At 37.1% G+C, this 25894-nt stretch overlaps 1 protein-coding gene, 1 long non-coding RNA gene and 1 other non-coding gene across 4 annotated transcripts in view; 2 read left to right on the forward strand and 1 right to left on the reverse strand.

Annotated features, from left to right (window-relative positions):
- LOC108808698 (phosphate transporter PHO1 homolog 3) overlaps positions 1–25894 on the forward strand; it is a 76797-nt gene that overhangs the window by 1922 nt on the left and 48981 nt on the right. The window contains exons 4-11 of one of the 2 annotated variants that reach the window (XM_057007395.1): positions 64–135; positions 242–371; positions 451–571; positions 660–918; positions 1001–1300; positions 1376–1657; positions 1738–1874; positions 1984–2319. In XM_057007395.1, the coding sequence (XP_056863375.1) occupies positions 64–135; positions 242–371; positions 451–571; positions 660–918; positions 1001–1300; positions 1376–1657; positions 1738–1874; positions 1984–2083 (1401 nt within the window). In that variant the 3' untranslated portion in view covers positions 2084–2319. Of the gene's footprint in view, positions 1–63; positions 136–241; positions 372–450; positions 572–659; positions 919–1000; positions 1301–1375; positions 1658–1737; positions 1875–1983; positions 2320–25894 lie in introns of those variants that run through there. The other variant, XM_057007400.1, reaches the window with a different exon arrangement.
- LOC130510791 (uncharacterized) lies at positions 5516–6543 on the reverse strand. Its single transcript, XR_008944563.1, has 2 exons — positions 6182–6543; positions 5516–6110 (listed from the first exon to the last, which is right to left on the reverse strand). It is a non-coding gene; the product is annotated as an uncharacterized LOC130510791 (long non-coding RNA).
- LOC130497805 (small nucleolar RNA R71) lies at positions 23912–24016 on the forward strand. Its single transcript, XR_008936790.1, has one exon. It is a non-coding gene; the product is annotated as a small nucleolar RNA R71 (small nucleolar RNA).

The following is a 25894-nucleotide window of genomic DNA, read 5'->3' on the forward strand; positions in this document are numbered from 1 at the left end:
TTTGGAGGCTTATTTTGTTAAGGAGTTATATGTACTTATAAGACTGAAATGTGTGTGTTATAGATTACTTCGAGGGATGCAACCAAGCCTTACATGAAAGTTGTTGATAGTTCATACCTTGGAAGCTCTGATGAAGTAAGAGTTTTATGAGATTTTGAACCATCAGCTGGTGAAAGAAAAAACCTTGTCAAATCCTCTGTTTTTACATTTTATCTTCTCTGGATCCTCTGTTATGAATTAGGTTGTTCGACTCATGGAGCGTGTTGAAGCTACATTCATAAAGCATTTTGCAAATGCTAATCGAACCAAAGGAATGAACATTTTACGGCCTAAAGCAAAACGAGAGAGACACAGACTTACATTCTCCACTGGTAGAATCAGAAACTTGCACATCAATTGGTTTTGAAAGTTGAAACTTTGTGGTTCTTATTATGAGGATATTGGTTTTAGGTTTCTCGGCAGGATGCGTTTTCTCTCTTATAGTAGCTCTTGCAGCTATCATTCGCACCCGAAATCTCTTGCAGGAGGAAGGCCAGAAGCAATACATGAATACTATGTTCCCTCTTTATAGGTTAGAAGCTTAGCAAACTTGGCCAAGTATTTATATCGAGTTGGAATGATGTTTGCTTATATGTTGTTTTCTCTGCTGTTACTTGCAGCTTCTTCGGTTTTATCGTGCTGCACATAATAATGTATGCTGCTAATATATACTACTGGAGACGATACAAAGTAAACTATTCCTTCATATTTGGGTTCAAGCAAGGAACCGAACTTGGTTATAGACAAGTCCTGCTTGTGGGTTTCAGCATTGGCGTCTTTGCGTTGCTTTGTGTTCTTGCAAATCTTGACATGGAGGCTAATCCCAAAACCAAAGACTATAAGACATTCACCGAACTTCTTCCTCTTTTCCTACTTCTTGTAAGTAATCAAAATCAGACATTAAAGAAATGGCATAGTAATAACTCTATTGTGATGTTTGTTTTCCACTTTTTTTTTGTAGGCTTTGTTTGTGGTTCTAGTCCTGCCATTCAACTTCTTTTACCGCTCGAGCCGCTTTTTCTTCCTCACTTGTCTGTTTCATTGCCTCGCTGCTCCTCTTTACAAGGTAACACTGCCTGATTTCTTCTTGGGAGATCAGTTAACTAGCCAGGTTCAAGCTCTTCGAAGCATCGAGTTCTACATTTGTTACTATGGTTGGGGAGACTTCAAGCACAGACAGAACACTTGTAACAAATCTAGTGTGTACAACACTTTCTTATTCATTGTTGCTGTCATCCCTTACGCCTCTCGCCTTCTTCAGGTACATTAGCTTCTATTCTCCAAAAGAAAAATATCTACCATTCATTAAATATCTAAACATGTACTCAAAATGCAGTGTCTGAGACGTCTGTTTGAGGAGAAAAACCCGGAGCAAGGGTGGAATGGACTCAAGTACTTCTTGACTATAGTGGCGGTTTGCTTGAGAACTGCTTACAGCATCCAGAAAGGTCAAATCGCTTGGAGGGTTTTAGCAGCTATCTCTTCAGCTGCAGCTGCAATATTCAGTACTTACTGGGACTTTATCCATGATTGGGGTCTTCTAAACCGGACATCCAAAAACCGCTGGCTTCGGGATAAGCTCCTCGTTCCCCAAAAGAAAGTATACTTCATCGCCATGGTGAGTCTCAAAACCAACAAAAATATTGATTCCATTAAAACACGTTTTGCAGAAACTGATGTTTGGAACATGTATCTCAGATTTTAAATGTCCTGCTGAGATTTGCATGGATCCAAACGATTCTGGATTTCAACTTCTCCTTCATGCACAGACAGACAATGGTTACCGTTGTTGCTAGTCTTGAGATCATTCGTCGTGGTATATGGAATTTCTTCAGGTGAGAAAGATCCCTCTAAGCTCTCAATATCAATGATTCCAAAATATGTTTTGTTCCATTAATATTCAGTTAGTAACTCTATGTGTGCTTTTTTGTTCTTGGTTTACAGATTAGAGAACGAGCATTTGAACAATGTCGGGAAATACCGAGCCTTCAAGTCGGTTCCACTACCGTTCAACTACGATGAAGATGAAGATAAAGACGATTAGTAGTTTCAGAAGTTGGTGAATATATACTCTTTATCTATCTTACTGTTTACGCTGTCTTATCTTTTTTGTTCTTCATTTTTTTGTATCAAATGCATATAAACAAAAGGTTCGATCTCTAGTGGTATACCATGTAGAGAAAATATATTCTCCAAACTCTCCATTTCAGTTGTATATGATTCTTTTTATTCAACTTGGTACCAAATTTGAAGCGACTATATATGGTCCTAGTTTGCGACTATTCACATCTCGAACAAGATTAGTTGAAAAAGAATTTGTTACACCAATCATATCTTTTCAAAAACATGCGAACTAGAATTGAGATTTCATGTGTAACCAGAAAATTACAGAGAGCCACAGCTGGCCTTTGAATTCATTCAAAGCAAAGAAACTCCAGATCAATGTCAATATTTGCATCAAAGACGATGAGAAGCGTTATTTTTTTTACCTAAATACTCTCATTCAAGTAAACCTCAGCTTGCTACATCGCGCAGCTACTTAATTGCTCTTCTTCAGAGATCTTCTTATTCTCCGCTTCCTCAAAGCAATTCATATAAGTCGTGAATTATTCTTTGCAACCACGTTCTTTTATGAACTACCCATACCACACATCGAATTCGTCTTCCCCTTCCTTCGACTTCATAGTGTAATTTATACAAATCTCTTTTTGCTTAGTATAATTCAACGGAATGACTATGAATAGTCTAAATAACAAAATGAGCTATTTGGCTCTCACACTTTGAAGTCTAGCAATGTGGCCACACCAATGGATCCATACAGTTTAAGACTAAGTGATCAGATGATTGAATAGTTGAACCAGCGAAACCACTTCACCTTAACACACCTATGTGTCATGTTATGATTTTAAGTGTAAATAGTCATATATGCAATTTGACGTGAATCTATCATCAATATAGAAGTTGGCCGGTTTTTGACATCAGAGACCAATGTCGTGTATTATAATCAGCAAACAAAATTATTGTTATCTAAATTCATTCCGTGTAGGGAGCCAATTATCACCTAGTTTTTAGAGATTTGAACTTCCTTTTCGTTATTTGGATATTCGATTATCACGATCACTTAAAATTTAGCACCAAAAAGGTTGAAGAGAGATTTGCTAAAACCAACTCAAATATTGATTACAACCTCAAAAGTAAATCCCATATTCAATCAAATGCAAAACCAATTTAAAAAAATATTAAAATTACTATTTAGCTCTTATGAACAAATAAAAAAACAGAATATTATTTTACAGTTATGTCATTCGTAAGTCTACACGTAATAAAGAAAGTCTACATATTTGTAGACCTTCTTTACAGTCTACTATGTAAACTTATTCGGTAGTCTACATCATGGTTTGTTCAAATTAATTAATTTTAAAAATATATAAAAATGATTTTTGTGAAATTATCAATTAAGCATCAATGTTAAGATTAATATGAAATTTATAGACTAAAATTGTATATAATTGAACAATTTAAAAAAAATATATGTTGATATGGTATCATGTGTTTGACAAGTTTGTGGTTTAGTAACAAAATATTCTAACATGTTATATCTTTAAAGGTTAGATTCTTAAAGTTAGATTTCGATTGACAACCTTTTTTGTTTTATTAATTTAAATTTGCGTATTAGTGTTTAGCAGTTTATATTTTGTAAATGATACAGTAATTGAGACTGTTTTGATTATCAAACTAACATTTAAGGTTTGAGTTTTGTGGTTTAGGGTTTCACAGACTTACAATTCAGTCTACTTGTATTAGTGTTTACAAAAAAATCATTATTTTTAAATTAAACTAAGTTCTGTATGAATAAAAATGTGAAATTATATATTATAACTATTAAAAAAGAAATTTAGTAATTCATATATAAATTACGAAAACAATCAAGGAAATAGGAAAATAATAATATATGTAGAGTAACAAAAAAGTCTACTCTCATCAAATTTAACCTAACCGGATTTAACCACCTAAATTCTAACCTAATCCAATTTAAACCAAACCTTATTCGTGCAGACCGACAAAGAAGTCTACTTAGTAGACTTACAATAAAGTTTACACTGTCGTAAATTTAACCTAGTTACATTTTTCGTCTCTATATATAAATAAAATTTACACAACTTCTCTCTAAAATGGTTGCACAAGTTTTTAAAAACTCTCTTCTTTCTCTCTAAAACTCGCTTCCTTCTCTCTAAAACTCTCTTATTTCTCTCTAAATTCTTTGAATGTGAAGATAAACTTTTGTATAGTTTGTTAATTTTCATCATGTCTTTCTCACAATATTATCTTGTGTTTGTAAGTTTATTCATGGTTATCATCTTTTTCTCTAAAAATGTAAGTTTTAGATCTATAAAATTTAAATGGGCATTTACTTTGCTAGTACTTTATTTTATAAATTATGTTTTTAAGTTTTTGCAGATTTAAAACTATTTTCACATTTTAAAATATTTTTTTCACATTTTCAAATGCACAAATTTGTTTCAGATCTGAAAATTATATGATATAGTAGACTTCTAATGAAGTCTTCTTAAGCTAGTAGACTTGAAATGAAGTCTACTGGCTTAAAATTTTAAGTAGATTTTGAAGTTATCAGCTTAAAATTTTAAGCATGCTTCCTTAGAAATCTACAAAAAAATATGACTTTAATTACTTGTCTTACTTTTTTCATAATTTCATTTTTATTTTGCAGGTATTTTCTTCCATGGTGTTTATCCTCTCCTCCCAAAAAGGTAAGATTTACATCTATAATGTGTTTTTGTATTTATATTTAAATAAAGCTATATATTCAAAATCCATGTCTATATTTTACTACTACTTTCTTACAAATTATATTTTCTATAGTTTTTAGATTTGTAGTTATTTTCTTGTTTTTAATGTATATATATTTTTAGATATAATTTTTTTGGATTGAGTATACTGTAAATGAAATCTAATAACCTTAACTTTTAAGCATGCTTCCCTAGAAGTCTACTCAAATATGATTATAATATTTGTCTTATATTTTTTTTCATAATTTTATCTTATTTTGCATGTATTCTATTCTAAAAAATTTAAATCATTTCCCCCCAAAATGTAATATTCCGAGAAATATAATAAGCGAAAAACCACTACAAAAAAACAGTTCGTTTGCAAGGGAAGAAATCCTTGCAATTCCGTTGCAAATCGCGATTTGCAACGGAATCGCGAGAGAAACCATTTACTCGCAAATCCTTACTCGCAAATAAAAAAACGCTCGCAATTCTCTCGCAAATTTGCGACGGAAATAAATTACTCGCAAATTTGCAACGAAAAATTTTTCCATTGCAAATTTGCAAGTAACTTATTTTCGTTGCAAATTTGCGAGTAACTTATTTCCGTTGCAATTTTGCAAGTGGTTTGCAAAATAATGGTTCCCTTGCATTTTTCAAAAAAAATATTAAAACACACACACACAAAATTGATAAATGCAAATATATACATATTTGTAAATTAAACTGGTTTACAATTAGATTGTTTTACAATTAAAATCAGTTTACAGATTTAAAACAAATTAATAAAAAAAATTAAACCTTAATTACAACAAAAACTAATTAAAAAAACTAATCAATCCTAAACGTAATTAACCTACGTCCTCGTTGTCTTCCACCTACTCAAGCTATCGCCTTGACCACCAATCTTCTCCGCCGCACCACCACCTAGAAATCTAAACCTAAAAAGCTTAACCGAAAAACAAAATTAACCATACAGCTAAACTCTTTGCCGTCAACTTCAACTCCATCGATTTCTTCTTCTTCTACTTCATCGTCTTTGAACAGCCACCAGCAAACCTTAACATTGCCTCTGAACTATATCCATCAAGCTCTTCTCTTCCGCCACCATCAAGCTCATCTCTAGTGCTTCTCATCTATCTCTCCTCCCTCGTATCTGAACAAACTCCAGCTCCTCTCTTCTCTCTCGCTAGACTCCAACTCCAGCTAATGTATCTTCAGCTAACGACCCACCGCTTCTGCTACCCTCCTACTCCATCAAGCTCTTCTTCCTTGTCCACCTTCCTGTAACAAGAACAAAAAAAACAAATTAAACTACAGAGAAAGAGAGTGAGAGGGAGACAGTGAGAGGCTACCGTGGTGGTGGTGATGGTAGAGACTCTGGTGAAGATATATTCCGGTGAAGACGGATCTGAGAAAACGACGGAGAAGCTTATCTCGCCCTAATCAAAACGGCTCATCTCTCGGCTTCGTTGTCAGCCAAATGAGCTTGCGAGAAACGGAAGTTGAATCGTGAGCCATTTATCTTCTCGTATCGAGACATGCTTCTTCGATCCGGCGTCGGTGACGAGAGCCATGCTTCTTCAGATCCAAACCTTGGTCTTGAATCTCGTCGTTGTTTGTTTCTGAGAGAGAGACGGATAGACAAAGAAAGAAAGAAGAAGAAGAAAGTAATGACGCATGAGAGAGAGAGAGAAACAAACACAAAAAGATCTAATCTGGACCCTTCGAATTATTAAATCTATGGTTAAGACTATCGATCCACACAACACTTTCTTAGCCAATAGAATGAAAGAGGTGAATAGAATAAAATAAAAATAAAATAAAAATAAAAATCTGTGTATTTATATTGTATGTGTTTATTGTTGTTTTAGTTTCTTTTAAAAAGTGTACAATTTTATATTAAAATGTTTAATCTTTTACAAAAAGTAAGATAAACAATTTAATTTTATGTACTATGATGTTTGGTATTTCGAGAACTGAGATTTAATTATTAATGTTAAGGATTTCATATAAACTTAGTTTATAATTTTAATGTAGTTTATATGTTTAGTATATTTATACTTATGTTTTAGATTGTGGTTTATATGGATCTAATTGGCTAGAAGAACTTTATCTTTCTTTTTTTCCTTTTCTTTTGTCTTCTCTTTTATTATTTGATGAGTTTTGTTTGTAATTTTGTAAGTTATGTTTTATTCAAACTTTATATTTTGTAGTTTATAATTTAAATTTAAGTTTTAAAATTAAAGACTGGGAATAAATTTACAAAATATTTAGACTATGATTTGGATGTAGAGTTTAAAGTTTTAAGTGTAATATTAAGGGTTAGTTATAAGATTTTGAGATTAAACTTAAATAAAAAAATTGAGTTTCATTTTAAGATTTGGAACTAAAATATGAACAGTATGGGTGTTGAATAAATAATGTTAATGTTTATATTTAAAATTTGGAGTATAAAGTTTATGTATAGAGCTTAGGGTTTAGATGTATGTTTAGGGTATAGAGTTTGATCCAAGATTTAAGGTTTATGTTTTGGAAGTTATAGATTAAGATTGAAGGAATAATTTTGAGTTTAGAGTTAAAGTTATGAGAAGTTGAGTATAGGGTTAAAGTTTAGGGTATTGAGATTTGAGATTGATTTTTGAAAAAAAAAAAATTTGAGTTGCTAATTTTCTTTGCAATAGACATGTTTTCTTGTAGTGTTATTTTTTGAATTTTTTTTTTTGATTTTATATTTAATATGTTAGGTTATATTTAAGATTTAGTGTTAGAATATTAAAGTTTAAATTTTTTGTTTGGAGTTTAGGGTTTAAAAACTCGTTTAGGGTTTAGGGATTTTAAAAGGTAAGCTAAAGTTGGAAATATTGATTTGCAAGGGAATTGCAACGGAGCCCTCGCAAGTCCCTCGCAAATTGCGACAGAAATTATTCCCTTGCAAATTTGCAACAGATTTGCGAGAGAACCATTGCAATTTCCTTGCAAATTTATAGTTAGACTGTTTTAGGGTTTTGTTATGTTTTCTATACACTAATATGTTTCTTTATATTTACTTTTTGAAAATTACTTTATAAGAAATTCAAAATTTGAAGTTAATTAATTAAAAATATTAGTTTTAAGATTTTAGTTAGAGTTTATTGTATTGGTTAATCTGGAGTATGATACATATAGAGTTTAAGGGTTAAAGATTTAGGGTATTGATATAACATTTTAAGCTAAAATTTGAAAAAGAATCTGAATTTGTTTTAATAATTATATTTACGTTTGAAAAGTTTTTATTTAGAGTTTATATTTAAAGTTTTGAATTTAGAATATAGGTTGAGTATAGGGTATTGAGATTTGAGATTATATTTTGAAAAAAAAAAATTTTTGATTTTATATTTAATATGTTAGGTTAAATTTAAGATTTAATGTTAGAATATTAAAGTTTATTTTTTTTGTTTGGAGTTTAGGGTTTAAAACTCGTTTAGGGTTTAGGGATTTAAAAAAGCAAACTAAAATTTGGAAACATGATTTGCAAGGAAATTGCAACGAGCCTCTCGCAAAACCCTTGCAAATTTGCAAGAGAAATTAGATCTCTCGCAAATTAGCAAGGGAATTGCGAGGGATTCTTTGCAAATTACTTATAAATTCATAAGCCAATAATTTTAGGGCTTCATTTGGGGGTTTGGTATATTTTTGGTGGACTACTATGTATTTTGTATTTGTTGTTTATAAAATAATTAACGTGAAATTTTGTCTTATTTTTTTGGAAATTTAGTTGATGTGTATTTACTGCATAAATTATAAAGTTTTGATATTTAGTACTTAGTAATATTTGTTCAAGTTTTGAGAATTATAAAAAAACAAGATAGATATATAAAGTTCTTGCAAATCCCTTGCAAATTTGCGATAGAATTTTTTCTTGCAAATTTGCAAGGGATTTGCGAGGACGTTGTCACTATCCTCGCAAATTCCTTGCAAATTTGCGAGGAAGACATGTTCCTCGCAAATATCTTGCAAATTTGAGAGGGAAATGCGAGGAAAATGTTTTCCTCGCAAATTTGCAATAGATTTGCGAGGGCTATAAATTTTCTTGCAATTTCGTTGCAAATATGTTGCAAATTTGCGAGGAAAATTTTTTCTTACAAATTTCTCTTGCAATAGACTTGTTTTCTTGTAGTGAACAAGTTTGCACTTAGTAAACATTCAATATTATTTTCAATTGAATCATAAACAGTTAGTTAACATTATTTTACACTTATAGAACTAGATGGTAACCGCTTGCACATAGTAAATGAACTAAAAAAATTATAATGTTTAATTTAATAGATATTAGAAAGTTAAAAGTCATAATCGAACGAAGGTTACATTTTAGAGATGTAACTTAGTTTCGAGTCAGAAATGAAATTCATATCACTCATAAGTATAAGGGATCAAGCAAGCTCCGGTAGCTAGGGTAAATAAAAAAAGATGAGAACAAAGTTAAACACTGTTTAGAAGATTTTAAAACCATTTTTAAAGGAAAACATGACATGTCTTACCAAGAACAATAATATAGCTTAAAGCTAATTGTGATATAAAAAATTAAAATAATATCAAAATAAAATAAATATAAATATTGTACAAAGTATTGAAAAAATTACATATTAATTTTATTTTTTGACAACTGTAAACTTTTTTATTATTAAAGAAATTTGATGACAAATATTAAATATTTCAAAATTTTGAAGTACTATTTAATTTAACTTTCTGACAATTATACAATTTTTATTTCTAACAAAATTTCCTCATAAATTTGTGCAATTTGATTTATTATATTTTTACCCAGAAGAACTAGATAAAAATATATTCAAGATTGTAATTTAAATATATGCATAGCCGCCAATGAATAAAAAGAGGCATAGAGTTCATGCTCTTCAGTTGATTGATCAAGAGATGGTGTCTCTAAGAAACCAAGGTTTGAATCAGATGGATGATGTCTGTCTCTGGAAGAGGGAGAATGGAGATTTCAGACCAGATTTCATTACATCTCACACTTGGAATCTCACGAGAACTCAATCACCGAAAGTCTCTTGGTGCAAGGGGATTTGGTTTAAGGGAGCCACGCCAAAGTTTTCTTTTATCACCTGGTTAGCTGTTCTTGATAGGTTAGCAACAGGTGATAGAATTCTTAAATGGAACTCTCAAGCTGATCCTACTTGCTGGCTGTGCAAATCTGTATCTGAAACCAGAGATCATATCTTCTTTGATTGTGTATACTCTAAAGAAGTCTGGAAGGAGACTGTCAAAGACCTGATGGGGCAGGGGAGTAGTGGCTGAAGGTTTACGTGGAAGGAATGAGACATTTCAGGTGAGGTATTGTTTTCAGGCAGTAATCTATGAGCTATGACATGAGAGAAATGTGAGAAGAGTAGGGGAAGCTTCGCACCCAACTGCTTATCTGATTGTGAGATTGGATAAGCAAATTCGCAATCAAATCACATCTTTGAGAAGAAGAGCATGAGATAAACATAAGAAGACTATGGAGACTTGGTTTGGAAGAAACTAAATAGAGAATAGAAGTTTTTTTGTTTCTCTTTTTGTATTAAGGCTGCAGAATAATCTCTGTACAAATGTTTTTTTCTGTTGAATAAATTTAAAATTCTTTCAAAAAGAAATATATATATATATATGCATAGCCATGCTTAAATATAAATATAAAATAAAGAAAAGTATATTTTCATGTTAATTTTATGTTTAAATAAATAAAAATTTAAATTACATACGGTAAGAAAATAAAAAAATGGGAAATATTAAAAAAAATATTTTAAATATAATTTAGTTTTTATACTTTTTATTTGTGTGAATGGCTCAGAAAACACTTAGTTAGCTTTTAGAAGCTATAGTTGACTTATAGTTTAAAGAGTCAAGAACATGAAATTTAGCAATAAAAATAAAAAGATACAAACATATTTTTATATAATATTTTTTTTGGTATGAATGTTAAATTATTTTTATATAATATGATAACTCAGTAATGAACTAATGCTCTTAGAATAAATGCAAATAGGAGGCATATATATTTCGCAAGCTAATTATAAATAAAATTGACTTGATTAGTCGCAAGTCAAGAACAGAAATCCTAAATATTACTTTAGGAATCCGCTCATCCTATAAAAGTCTAAGAAAAATATTCCTCAATATTCAAAAAGTTATAATATTCCTCACTGACTGAGACAAAAGAATATTTTCTCACGGAGACCACAAAATTCAGCCAGTATCAGGGTGACATCAGGGGAAGACGTCAGGGTATGACTGACATGGTCACGTATCACTTTATTGTTTTTGTTTTTTTCATAAATTATGTAAATATTTTTAATTCAGTGAAGAACAAAAAAAACAAATTGGCCCAATTCAAATTAAGTTTTGTTGTTATTGATGATATACCAAATCTTATATGGATTCGATGACGTGGTGGTCGGATATACACAGGAGGGATTGGTCCAAAAATTGAATTTTCAGTTGGTTATTTCTTAGGTGGTTTGAGATGGCCAGGGTGTATATTAATTATCACACATGAAAGCGAATTTGCTAGCATTATATAAAGAAAAAAAAAACAACCTTCGCTACCAAAAATACTTCATTAAGGTTTTTATGATAAAATATATTAAATTTTTAAAAGAAAGTGTATGTCAAAAAAATTCATTTGACCTTTTAAATACTTTGAGATATTTAGGGATTGGGTTTTTATGATAAAAATATATTAAAAATTTTAGAAAGAAGAAAGATCATTTGATAATATTTTTTAAAAAATCTTTTTAAATAGGGATTGACTAGTTATCTGCTATTACCCACACATTATTTTCTTCATAAATTTAAAACTAATTAAATTATTAAATTTATATTGAATATTATTGAAAATATTCAATATTTGAAAGGGATGGAGACTATTTGAAATATCTAATCAAATATATTCCTGTTTTGTAATGATCACAACTAATTATTGTCTCCGTCATTTTCTAATATTTTTCTTGAGCTAGTATAATTAAATAAAACCATGTTTGTTGGAGTACACATTCTGAGATATTTCATATATTATTTCCAACAAAAATTTGTTCGTGGCAAAATTTTCGAATTAATACCATATGCTATATTATCAAGTTATTTTATTATTATTCAAGAGATGTTTTTGTAAACTTGTTATAACTTTTCCGATGAATATATGCGGCTTTGACATGGTTTATACTTGTTAAATCAATTATCTTAAAATGAAATTGATGAATACATCCCATAAGATGTGGTTCTACAATAATGTTTGATTCTAGATTACTGAGTGTGCTTCTGATCGTTCCAATTAGGCAATTCTCAATCTGGATTTGGTTCGGTTTTTTTTTTTTTTGGTATTTCAGTTTACAGAAATTAGTTACCATATTAGAATCATATCTAGTTTGGTTTGGTTTATATACTATCAGTTTTTATTTTATTCGGTTTTATACCAAAATTCCATAACTATGTATTTTCTATAACAAACTTAGATTATATGATCATTAGAAAACAGATTTATTAAAACATGTGTATATATATATATTCCTTACTTTAACTTTTGAATATAATATTTTCTATTTTGTTTAACTATTAAAATAAAAGCAAGAAATAGTAATATTATGATGTTATAATATAATTATATTTTAGCACAAATAGTTACCAATAAAAATGAAAATTATGATTTATTTGATTTGATGAAATGAGAAAAAAAAACAAAATAACATTTTTAACTTTAAAAAATAATAGGTTGCTCAAAACTTAAAAAATAACAAATCATTAAAAAATGTTTTAATTATATTACTAAAATCATTTATGTATATTTTATAAATTTTATTATAAATTTATATATATGTAACACTTATATATTTAATTGTTCAGTTTGATCGATTTATATACCAAACTATATCTGTGGTTTTTTTAAGCCAGTATCCATTAATTTTATTTGGTACTACCAAATCCAAACTATTTTTGGTTCAGTTAAGTCTACCAGATTTAAGTTTAACATCCCGATTCCAATATTTTTAGTAACACATATCTATCTGCCTCACGGTTATTCAGCAGAACTAACAATACAATATTATGCTATTATCCATATAATATACACATATATGATATACTGAGTAGGTTTATATAATGTCAACTAGATTTTGATCCGCTCTTTTCAAGGATGGAACAATTTTATAAATTTTAAAAAATAAAAATATAGATTTGTATTTATGTTTTAGTTTTATTTGTAGTTCAATTGCTTTTTAAATTTTTTTATGATAAACACGATACATATTCGTAATAATGGTTTGAGATTAAATTATTTGATTTTGTTTTTTTTTCTTTGGTTTATGACAAAGGTTAGTGCTGACTTGTGTGCGGATGTTGTTTTTCTAATTATTCTATATATTTGGTGGTATATAATATACATATATAATATATTAATGTAATTTATATGTATACAATACATGTCTGTATATATATTGAATTTGATGGAGTTATAAGTATGTTGTACATAAATAAAAATTTTACATTATGTTTTTTTTAGTTTTAGATATTTTGGTTGTAAATTAATATTTTTAAAACTTGATAATTTTCAATATTATTTTTAAATATTAATTGTTAAATGTTATTTATTTACAGTATTAAATTTAACTATGTAAATTAATATATATGACAAATTCTTATCCTAATTATTGTAGTTGTTAAAAAGATCAAATATATATGGACCAAAATTTTATGGATTTACGTAGAATATAAAAAAGGTTGGACTAACTAATTAGTTTTTGGAGAAAGCTCATGTATTAATAGAATACAATATTTTTTTTGGCAACAGAATACAATTTAACATATAAAAAAATTCAATGAGAGGTCGTGTATAGATAATTTAATTTGGTTTACTTATAAGAGATTAGATGCTGTTTTAATTCAAGTTGGTTGATTTGGTTTGTAAAAGAAGCGAGATATATGAAATAATTAGACTATAGTGAATTAAACTAAATGGTCCGTAAATTATGCATTTTTCTAACAAATTTGAAAGAGTCCAAAAAGTAATGACAACTTTTATGGTAGATAAATTTAGGACTCTATCTTAAAAGAGTAGATTTTGATGCGATTCAAATTTATATGGTTGACAATATCATGTCCATAATGGTAGTGAAACAAAGTGTTCAAAAATTGCAATTGTAATGTATGTTGATACACTAAAAATGAATCCTTGCTACTGCCAAGTTAACAGATGCAATTGTAGTATTTGAGATTCAAATCCAGAGGACCAGTCTACACTCTAGTTCTATAAGTTTCAGAACCAAGCTAAGAAGAAGATATGATTTGGTTGAAATAGGCGATAGTAATCAAGCAAAATAAACACGAGATTGATTCAATTAAACAAGAGCTAGCCTAGGGTATTTCATTGGGTGTTGAATTGGAGCCAAACAATTATTCAAGCGCGATGAAGTGCTTTCTAGAACTCGGATCACTCAGCTGGAACACTCCACTGTCGTGGTAGTGATCGCTTTGCAGATCGATCTCACCACCTAACTGTCGTTGGGATGAGAATCGATTGCAAGCTTTAGAGAACAGGTCCGATCAGTTCACTTACCACCCTAATATCTACTTTCGCTGATTAGGGATACTAAGCTCATTCAATACGTGTCAAGTTATCATCCTAAGCGGTTAACTAAGTGATGAACTAGTGATCTAACATCAAGTGATCAGTTTAATGAAAGCAGTAAGAACAGTATGAATGAAGAACAGTTATGGATCGCTTATCTATGTTTAGCTCATGTCTCAACACCCTAAAAACCCTAGGCGAGCAAGGTCACTACTCGATCATGATGCACATAAACAAAGACATAAATCCTGAATAAAATTGCATAAGAACAGAGTATGAAACAATAGGGTTCAGATGATCTTCTCTAGGAGAGGATGGATTCTTCTCCCTTACAAGTTGCAGATCGCAATACTCAGTGTTCTCTCGTAAAAACTAGCGTAAGAAAAAATAGAAAATAGATAGATGGCGTTTTATATGGAGGCGCCAATCAGAAGAAAAAGAGGTTAGGGCAACAGGGCTTAAAATCCCGAAATAGGAGTTTCCATATTCGTCTGGAACAATCGCCGGATCACTCCGTCTGCTTGTTCCGCTTGAGAGAGAACAGTCTCGGGATTGTTCTCTTGAGTGTTCTCCGCAGGAATGCTCCAAAAGGACTTCTTTTCATCAGGCACCTTCTCTTCTTTCTTCTGCTAACTCCAGACCTGTAAAAGGTCAAAAAGGACTAGACTGACACGAATTAGTGACTTCAAACAAAGAAAACATATATACAATGATGTGAAAAACACCATATATCAATTCCCCCAGACTTAGATCCTTGTTTGTCCTCGAACAAGGCAAGTACCAAGAACAGGGAGAAAGGTTTGAAAACGTGGGAACTCGCTTATTCTCAGCAACCATACTCTTACCACAAATCTCTGAACCATACAAGCTGTAGACTAGGACCACACACACTTACTGAGAACCCCCTGATCGCTGTTCGAAGATCTGCTCCTTACTCTATATCTTAACCTGAAAAGGCAACACTTTCGAGACAAAACTCCTTATGTTCAATTAAGATCAGCGTGAGCTTCTTGTCACAGGCTCTACTCAGAGAGAACGGGCTAGGTATAGAACAGGCTAACTTTTATGGTGGAGTTCAAGAGTGTTTAGGGTTTACCAGGAGCGGGTGCAGGATATCGCACAAAATGGTCGTGAGAGGACGGCTCCATTGAGGTCCACAGTCCTTACTCATCTCTGCTAATCGGACTGCTCTCCGATAGATCGATCATAAGGCTGCTCTGCGCGATTCAACTTCCCCTTCAGAACACTTCACTGAAACCACCATTACTTTCCCAACTTCCCCAATGGCATGCATCATAGATTCTTCCCCTTCTCGTCACCAGTAAATCAAAGCAAAAACATAAATAACTTTTTTTTTTTTTTTTTTTTTTTTTTAGATGTACTGAATTACAAAATGCTGGGGTGACGAGCAAGGAGGTAACAAGTGATGTATATGATGCCACTGGTGATTCATTCTGGATTGTTCTGTCCACTTACTTCTCGTTGTTCTCCATGGTATCGGAACAGGCACCTCGGTTGTTCCCTTTCGTTTGGAACAAGCACTCCGGTTGTTCTGCCTGCTTCCACTGTGTGAGCATTGATGAGTAAGAACTGCGTCGATCCTTTCCTCTCCGACCTTTTTGCACATATCTGCACATAAAGTACTAGAAAAGCAAATGTATGAGGGTGGAATTAAAGGTCAGGGTTCAAGGTGGGAACTAGCTAAAGATGAGCTAGCCACTCAGGAACAGCAAGAGGGATAAAAATCGGATAAGAAGTCCTGAGTGTAGTTCTCATTCTACCCTGATCTAGTGCCCATGACAAGAAGAATTAGAGTCCAGATTAGGTTCAGATAAAGTGGAGTTAAGTCTGCCCAATGTAACCTGATCGGTATAGAACTTCTGGAGTGTCAAATGAGATAAGTCAGGGTGTTCCAGGTCCATGTGTGGGTCTTTCATCACTGCTAAGGTCACTGAATAAGAAGGTTAAAGCACGAGGTGGTTAAAGAGCATCACAAATAAGGTCCTGATTCCCACAATAGTTTTGACTGACTCGATCCTAAAAACTGACTCGATAAAAACATAAAAATGACACAAGGACTGACTCAAAAAGCACACAAGCGAATATAGTACAATCGCTCCCCCAGACTTAGTTCACACCATCCCTGGTTGTGAAAATAAATCGGAGGAAGCTGAAACAAACCAAACAGAAGCAAATAACATGAAAAATAAATAGTTCAGATGGATAAGACAAGGGATAGAAATAGTCCTTTCGGACTCAGTCTGAATCGCCGCTACCGGAGTGACCAGCTGTCCTCCTGTTCCTCGGCAGTCTCTCTGCTCCAGTCGTAGTCCCCGCGTGTTCCTTGCCTGGGCGCCTTGTTCTCTGCGGCGTACGCTCCTCCTGCGCTCCAATGCAGCCGCCTGTGATTGCCCTGAGTATCCTCTTCATGAGGCTGTTGTTCTTCTTCTGGGAATCAACCATCCAGCGTCTGTAGGCGTGATCATCAGTCACATCGGTGAAATCCTCCAAGTCATACTCACCATCAGCCGGTGGAGTCACATGCTCCACATCATCCATGTCTTCATCATCGTGCTGAACCGGTGCCTTCGGATCATCGCAGAGGTGCTCTGCAGCGGGTGAGAACACAATGTTCTCCAGGGATAAGAAGTCTGTGAACCCAGGCATAGGGAGCTTGCAGTACAGAGGGTTCCCTTCTTTGTCCTGGAACTTGTAGGTGGTCTCGTCGCGCAGGATGTGGCATGCGATCAGGTAAGGAGTATCGATGTACTCAATCGCAGAGACGACCGTGTAAGAGCTGAAGTTGACGTTGAAGTGCTGGAACAAGGGGAGTGAGCAGACTGCCGCAACGATCCTTCTTATCATCAGTTCGACCAGTGTGTCTCTGCGTTCAGCGAACATGGAGATGAGATGATACCCTGGGTTGGTCTTGACTTCCTGGATCGGGGTGATGTTCTCTCTGCGCATCTCGTCCTCAAGTCCCGTGTAGAGAACTTGGAGCTCTCCATTCGTGATCTTGGAGGTGTACTCCTTCGCGAACAAGACATTGGACACAATCTTGGCGATGATCCGGATGCAGGATTCCGGATCTGCGACTGATAGGCCTTGCGAGAGGTGAACTTGCCGGCTGCGATGAGATCCCAAAAGGTGTCTGCCGGTTTGAACTTCCTTTCCACTGAAATCCCCTTTGGCGTGTCTGCAATCTCGAATAGGGAGTTCAGGTCGTCGAGAGAGATGGAGCAGAACTTGCCATCAGCCATGAAGGAGAAGAAACAGTTCTCATACGAAGGCGCATTGGGGTTCTGGTAAGTGATCTTGCACGTCGCGAGCACTTGCCTGACCAAGTCGGGGTAAAGAACCTGAGCCTGGTAGCAGAGAGGCATGATTCCCATAGCCTGCATCGTGTCGAACACCTCAGTGTCAAGGCCTAGATCGCCTAGTGTTTGCTGGTTCACGAATCGCGTGGGCAAGATCTCTGCTAGGAGGAGCTTGTTGTAAACCGCCGCCGACTCTTTGTCCCATCCCTCGACGTTGAAGTCAAGGAGCATCTGATCATTAAGGTCGATGGGCGCTCCCTCAGTCTTGTTCGGCCACGGGTACCCAGGTGGAGCACTCGCGGCTGGAGAAGCCGTGCTCTTGGTGACTCTAGCGTTCCGCATCTTTGGAGGCATCTAAGACAAACAAAACCCAATATCAGCACAGTTCATCGGTTGTTCTAGAAACGATGGAACAATCCAATCTTCTTGTTCTACTCAAGTCCATCGATTACTAGACAACCTATACAAGCCTCAATCTTAACAGCAGAAATCGCAAGGGCCAAGAATCACAAGCAACAAATCGGTTCCTCTTCCATTGAAACTCAATCAATGAATTCAGTCCTAGTAGCAAGTATACTATCAAGAGCTACAACCTAGGATGAAATCGCAAATCATAAGGAAAGAGAGAACCCAGAAATCACTCCCAAATCGCGATTTGCATGCGCAAAAAGGGAGAGAGTTCTTGGTGATTACCTTGATGGAGAGATGATTCCCGCAAACAACCTCTCAAGAGAATCCCAAGAGTTTAGAACCAAAATCGATGAGAAAGAGAGAGGTGAGTTTGCGATTTTTAGGGTTCTAGGGGGGGTGGTGTTGCGGCGAGAGAGATGAAGTGGGGAAGTGGAATGTTTGGGTTTTTAATAACCAATCAAAACCGCTTCCCCTTCCCTTTTCCTTTTTTTTTATTTTTTTTTTTTTTTTTTTTTTTTTTTGATTCGAAAACTTACCTGGGAACAATCGGCGGAACAACCGCTAGAGTGCTCTCCTGGAGTGATCTCGAAATTTTCTTGATTTTTCAACCTGCAAAGTTAGTTCCTAGAAGATAAAAGACAAAGAGAAACAATATATTACACTCACCAGTGGGTTGCCTCCCACCAAGCGCTTGTTTTCTGTCACTAGCTTGACTTCAATGAGCCGATTAGGCTTGAGGGGGATCGCTCAAGGGTATCTCTACACCTTCAGCGATTGTTGTGTCAGCAAGATATGGCTTGAGACGCTGACCATTGACAACAAATTCTCCTCCTCTTGTGTCCAGCAACACAACAGCTCCATAAGGGCGAACCTCCTTAATGGTGAAAGGTCCAGACCATCTAGATTTGAGCTTTCCAGGGAACAGCTTTAACCCGTGAATTGAAGAGTAAAACCTGATCGTTCGGAGCAAAGCTTCTGCTGATGATCCGCCTGTCGTGGAACGCCTTGGTCTTTTCCTTGTAGATCTTAGAACTCTCATAGGCCAGATGCCTGATCTCCTCCAACTCGTGGATCTGAATGGTTCGCCTCTCCTTGGCAGGTTTGATATCGAAGTTGAGTAGTTTGACAGCCCAAGCCGCCTTGTACTCTAGCTCAACAGGTAGGTGGCACGCCTTGCCATAGACCAGATGATAGGGGGTGGTCCCTAAAGGGGTCTTGTAGGCTGTTCTGTACGCCCAGAGAGCATCGTCAAGCTTAAGGGACCAATCCTTGCGGGTGGTGTTGACAGTCTTCTGCAGGATGTTCTTGATCTCTCTGTTTGAAACTTCCACTTGACCACTTGTTTGAGGATGGTAGGCGGTTGCAACCTTGTGTTTCACACCATTCTTTCTCAGCAATCCTTGGAACAACTTGTTGATAAAGTGTGTTCCACCATCGCTTATTACCACTCTAGGCACTCCAAATCTTGGAAGATGATGGAGGTGAACATCTTGGTTACAACTCGCGCATCATTGGTTGGACTAGCAATCGCCTCTACCCACTTGGAGACATAGTCCACAGCAACTAGGATGTACTCATTTTGTGTGAGACTGGGAAAGGTCCCATGAAATCGATCCCCCAGCAATCGAACACTTCAACTTCCAAGATGTAGTTCTGAGGCATCTCGTTTCTCTTGCTTATACTCCCATCCTTTGGCATGAATTGCATCGAGATATGAAGGCGTGAGCATCTCTGAACATAGTAGGCCACCAGAAACCGGCTTGGAGGGATCTTGGAAACAGTCTTGAAGGTGGCGAAGTGACCAGCATAAGAGGAACCATGGCAGTGGTGAAGGATCCCTGGAATATCAGCCTCTGGAACACATCTCTGAAGATCCCATCCTTGCCTTGCCGATAGAGGTACGGCTCATCCCAGAAGTAGTGCCTTGCCTCCCTCAAAAATTTCCTCTTCTCATTCCCAGTGAACCTCAAAGGCTCTTTCTCAGCTGCCAAGAAGTTGGCAATCTCAGCAAACCATGGAAGATTCGGGTACTCCTTCTGGATCACTGCAACGAATGCTCCTTCTACGCGGGAACAATCCTTAATGGCAGGTGATGACTGCTCCATGTTGCGCAGACCAATCGCATTGACGTACTCCATCGGTTGTTCCACATCAAGAACTGTCTCATCTGACACTTTCATCTGGAGAGATGATCTGCCACTCCATTATCAAACCCCTTCTTGTCTCTTATCTCTAGATCAAACTCTTGGAGCAAGAGAATCCATCCTTAAGAGCCGCGGTTTAGCATCCTTCTTCGTGAGCAGGTACTTGAGAGCCGCGTGGTCTGTGTGCACAATCACCTTTGATCCAACCAGATAGGATCTGAACTTCTCAAAAGCGAACACGATGGCAAGGAGCTCCTTCTCTGTGGTTGCGTATCGGCATTGAGCTTCATCTAAAGTTCTGCTTGCATAGTAGATCACGTGAAGCTTCTTGTCTTTACGCTGTCCAAGGACTGCTCCCACTGCAAAGTCACTTGCATCTGTCATGATCTCAAAGGGAGATCCCAGTCTGGAGGTTGGACAACTGGTGCACTGACTAGAGCTCCCTTGATCGTGTGGAATGCGGCTAAGCAGTCACTGTCAAAGGCAAACTGAGCTTCCTTGCAGAGCAGACCGAGGTGAGTGGTCTCGCGATCTTAGAGAAGTCTTGGATGAACCTCCTGTAGAAACCAGCGTGTCCCAGGAAACTCCGGATTCCCTTCACTGAAGTTGGTGTGTTGCAGACTCATCATGACCTCGATCTTTGCCTTGTCCACCTCAATGCTTTTCTCGGATATCTTGTGTCCCAGAACAATCCCGTCTCTCACCATGAAGTGGCATTTTCTCCCAGTTCAGCACCAAATGCTTCTCCTCGCATCGCTTCAGTACCCTGCACAAATTTGACAAACAGACATGAAAGGAGCTTCCATAGACGCTGAAATCGTCCATGAAAACCTCCATTATGTCTTCGATCAGATCAGTAAAAATAGACATCATGCATCGCTGGAAGGTCGCTGGGCATTGCACAAGCCGAAGGGCATCCTCCTGTATGCATATGTTCCATAAGGGCATGTGAACGTCGTCTTCTCCTGATCATCTGGGTGGATGGGAATCTGAAAGAAACCTGAATAACCATCTAAAAAGCAATAGTAAGGGTGGTTAGCCAATCTCTCAAGCATTTGATCAATAAAAGGAAGTGGGAAGTGATCCTTACGAGTCGCAGCATTCAATTTACGAAAATCAATGCACATGCGATGACCAGTAACTGTTCTAGTGGGGATCAATTCATTCTTTTTTCATTGGTTTAACAGTGATCCCACCTTTCTTAGGTACTACATGCACAGGACTGACCCACTTACTATCAGAGATCGCATAGATCACACCTGCTTCTAGAAGTTTCATTATCTCTTTCTTTACAACATCTTTTAGATTCGGGTTTAACCTCCTCTGATGTTCTACAGAAGTCATCGATTCATCTTCTAGGTGTATCCTATGCATGCACAGATCAGGTGAAATGCCAGGTATGTCAGCTAGAGAGTAACCTAAAGCCTTACGATATTTTCTCAGCTCACACAAAAGCAGAGCAGTCTCTGCATTGTTCAGGTCAGCATTCACAATGACAGGATATGTGGAGTTGGGTCCAAGAAATGCATACCTGAGTCCCTGGGAAGGGATTTGAGCTCTACCTTTGGAGCTTTCAGCTCGCTCCATGAGTCATCGTGCTGAGCTGCCGGAACAGTCGGGTTCTGAGGTGCGGTTGTTTCCAGTCGATGTGCTGGAGTCACTGTTCTCCCCAGACTTAGATTCGCCACCATCCTCTCCATACTCCTGGCTGAATCCAGGAATTTGGCATAGGCATCAGCATCAACACTCTCTAAGCTCTGCTCGGCTTCAGCTCTGACTAAGGCGAGTTCAAGTGGATCCTCGGTGAGAATCTCCTCGATCATTCCTTCATGCGGCTCTAGCGGATCACCATCTTCTTGGACAGTGAAGTTTGTCCATCCAGCATCGGCTTCTTGAGCATCTGATCCATCTCAAACTTCATCACAATATCTCCAAGGTGGAGATCAATCTTCCCTTGTCGGACATCAATGATAGCTCCAACAGTGCAGAGGAATGGTCTGCCTAGGATCAGGGGATCATTGGAGTCTTCCTCGACTTCCAGAACAACGAAATCGGCAGGAACAATTGTATTCCCAACCAGAACTTGAAGATCTTCGAGGTTCCAACTGGAGACTTCACAGATCGATCAGCAAACACTAGTGACATCCTGGTAGGCTTGAAATCCGTGTATCCAAGGCGCTTAGCCACAGTATATGCATGAGATTTATGCTCGACCCTAGATCGACGAGTGAGCATGAGAAGAGTGTTCTGCCAATCTGAACCGAGAGAACAAATTTTCCCGGATCACCCACTTCTTAATTCTTCTGTTCTGGAGCACCGCACTGCACTCCTTAGAGACAATCATGAACTCGCTGTCATCAGATATCTTCCCAGAGATCAATCCCTTGACGAAGCTACGCATGGATGGTATCATTTGGATCGCACTCATCAGAGGGAGCTTGACAGTTAGGTCTTCCAGCATCTTCCTGCACTTCATCTCTTCCTTATCCTTGCGTGTAGCCTTAGCTGGAACAGGGTAGGGCACTTTCGGTACATACTGACGAGCAGGAGAAGGTGCTGCAGTCGGTGACAAACCCCAGCGGGTCGCTCTGCTTCAGGCGGAACAGTCTCAGTAGGTTGTTCTGCGTCTTCCTCATTGTGGGTACAGCCTTAGAAGGCTGATCCGACTCCTTCTGCTTCCCTTTCTCAGCCGATGTGAATCTCCTGGGGTCTAGATCAGGCAGTTGCTTTCCACTCCTCAACCCTACTGCATTGCACTCCTTGGGGTTCTTGTCTGTTCCCAGGGAGAGTTCCTTGCTGTCTCTTCACGTTCTCAGCAGTTGAGCAATCTGAATATCCATCTGTCTCATATGGCTTGAGACATTGTCATACTTCACACTCAGGTCATTGAACATATGATTCATCCTGGTGTTGATGTCGTTTGTGACCTGGTTCAGTGCTTTCCCTTGGATCTGCTGTCCTTGGAGCAGCTGGCTCATCATATTGGCGAGACTCTTCATGTCATCATGCGGAGCAGTCTGAGTCGGTTGTGCAGCTTGCTGATTAACCGGCTGTTTCTGGCTGGAACTGAGCATTCTGAGCTGGGTTAAGGACAAAGGTTCTTCCCTGATTGCCATATGGCCTTTGGTATCCACTGTTCTGACCCTGGTTCCCTTGAGCTTTATCGTCTGGTTTAGGGGCATTGAACAGGTGGGGATTGTTCCTCACGTTAGGGTTCGGGTGATAGTTCTTGAACTGCCATCCTTGCCCATTCACGTAGCTCACTTCATGCTGATCCTCAGCCGACTGATCTGCCTCTGATGTGCCTTCTGCGGTAGCTTTATCCTGTGGGGATTCTTCCATGATGAAGACCTGGTTCTGGTTACTCTTAATCAGCTGGTCGACCTTGGCAGAGAGCTCATCAATCTTGCTGTGTTGTCGATGCTCTTCACCTTCTGAGTGCGATCAGTCTCGCGGTTATTGTCAGCTGAGCTTGAGGCCATGTTCTCAATCAACTCGAATGCACCTTGAGTGGACTGAGTCATGAAATCTCCTTTACTGGCTGAGTTCAAAGCGTTCCTGTACTCCCAGCCTACTCCATCGTAGAACACTCCCAGCAGATAGTCTTCCTCAAAACCGTGATGTGGGCATTCTCTGCGGTAGACATTGAATCGCTCCCAAGCATCACAGAACGGCTCGTCTCAGCTGTTTGAAGGTCACGATCTTCTGTCTCAGAGCTGCCGTCTTCGATTTCGTGTAGAAGTGGCTTAAAGAAGCTTCTCGGACTTGTTCCCAAGTGGTGAGTGATCCGGTGGGTAGTGAATCAAGCCAGCGAGCAGCTTCCCATCAAGAGAGAAAGGGAACAGAGTACACTTGATGTAATCGGGTGGTACTCCATTCGCTTTAGTGAAACCACACATCTTCTCAAAGTGCTCGATGTGGTCCATCGGTATCTCAGCAGGAAGCCCATTGAAGATCTTCCTTTGCACTAGACTTATCAAGGCTGGCTTGATCTCGAAGTCTTGCCTTGTGCACGGTGGAGGGTTATGGCAGATCGCGTAGCGGGCAGATTACGCAGTAAGTTTCTCTGGCCGATCTGGACCACTCCCTCCTGTTGGTTCGCAGCATTCAGAGCAGCTTGCTCGGCAGCAGCTTGCTGCGCTTGGATCGTCTGCTGCATCTGCTGCATCTGCTGTTGCATGAGTGCAAACGCAGCAGTGAGATCATCTGGATGATCACCCATGTTGGTGTTCGTTGATCTCGGCTGTTGACGGTTCTGTCGTTCCAATCTCGCTAGTTCCTCGTTAGAAGCTGATGCAATGGTCCTTGTGCGTTGCTCCGAGTATGTCTACTGGTCATGCACCTGGATCATCAGCTGAAACAAAGAAAATAACACGAGTTAGATATCTTAGACTAGATATGAAACCGAAAATTAGAGGTAAAAAATCTGGTCCCCGGCAACGGCGCCAAAACTTGATACACTAAAAATGAATCCTTGCTACTGCCAAGTTAACAGTTGCAATTGTAGTATTTGAGATTCAAATCCAGAGGACCAGTCTACACTCTAGTTCTATAAGTTTCAGAATCAAGCTAAGAAGAAGATATGATTGGTTGAAATAGGCGATAGTAAACAAGCAAAATAAACACGAGATTGATTCAATTAAACAAGAGCTAGCCTAGGGTATTTCATTGGGTGTTGAATTGGAGCCAAACAATTATTCAAGCGCGATGAAGTGCTTTCTAGAACTCGGATCACTCAGCTGGAACACTCCACTGTCGTGGTAGTGATCGCTTTGCAGATCGATCTCACCACCTAACTGTCGTGTTGGATGAGAATCGATTGCAAGCTTTAGGAGAACAGGTCCGATCAGTTCACTTACCACCCTAATATCTACTTTCGCTGATTAGGGATACTAAGCTCATTCAATACATGTCAAGTTATCATCCTAAGCGGTTAACTAAGTGATGAACTAGTGATCTAACATCAAGTGATCAGTTTAATGAAAGCAGTAAGAACAGTATGAATGAAGAACAGTTATGGATCGCTTATCTATGTTTAGCTCATGTCTCAACACCCTAAAAACCCTAGGCGAGCAAGGTCACTACTCGATCATGATGCACATAACAAAGACATAAATCCTGAATAAAATTGCATAAGAACAGAGTATGAAACAATAGGGTTCAGATGATCTTCTCTATGAGAGGATGGATTCTTCTCCCTTACAAGTTGCAGATCGCAATACTCAGTGTTCTCTTGTAAAAACTAGCGTAAGGAAAAATAGAAAATAGATAGATGGCGTTTTATATGGAGGCGCGCACATAGCAAAGAGAAGGTTAGGGCAACAGGGCTTAAAATCCCGGAATAGGAGTTTCCATATTCGTCTGGAACAATCCCGGATCACTCCGTCTGCTTGTTCCGCTTGAGAGAGAGAACAGTCTCGGGATTGTTTCTCTTGAGTGTTCTCCGCAGGAATGCTCCAAAAGGACTTCTTTTCATCAGGCACCTTCTCTTCTTTCTTCTGCTAACTCCAGACCTGTAAAAGGTCAAAAAGGACTAGACTGACACGAATTAGTGACTTCAAACAAAAGAAAACATATATACAATGATGTGAAAAC

This window comes from Raphanus sativus, chromosome 1, assembly GCF_000801105.2.
Source record: "Raphanus sativus cultivar WK10039 chromosome 1, ASM80110v3, whole genome shotgun sequence".
Lineage (NCBI taxonomy): Eukaryota > Viridiplantae > Streptophyta > Magnoliopsida > Brassicales > Brassicaceae > Raphanus > Raphanus sativus.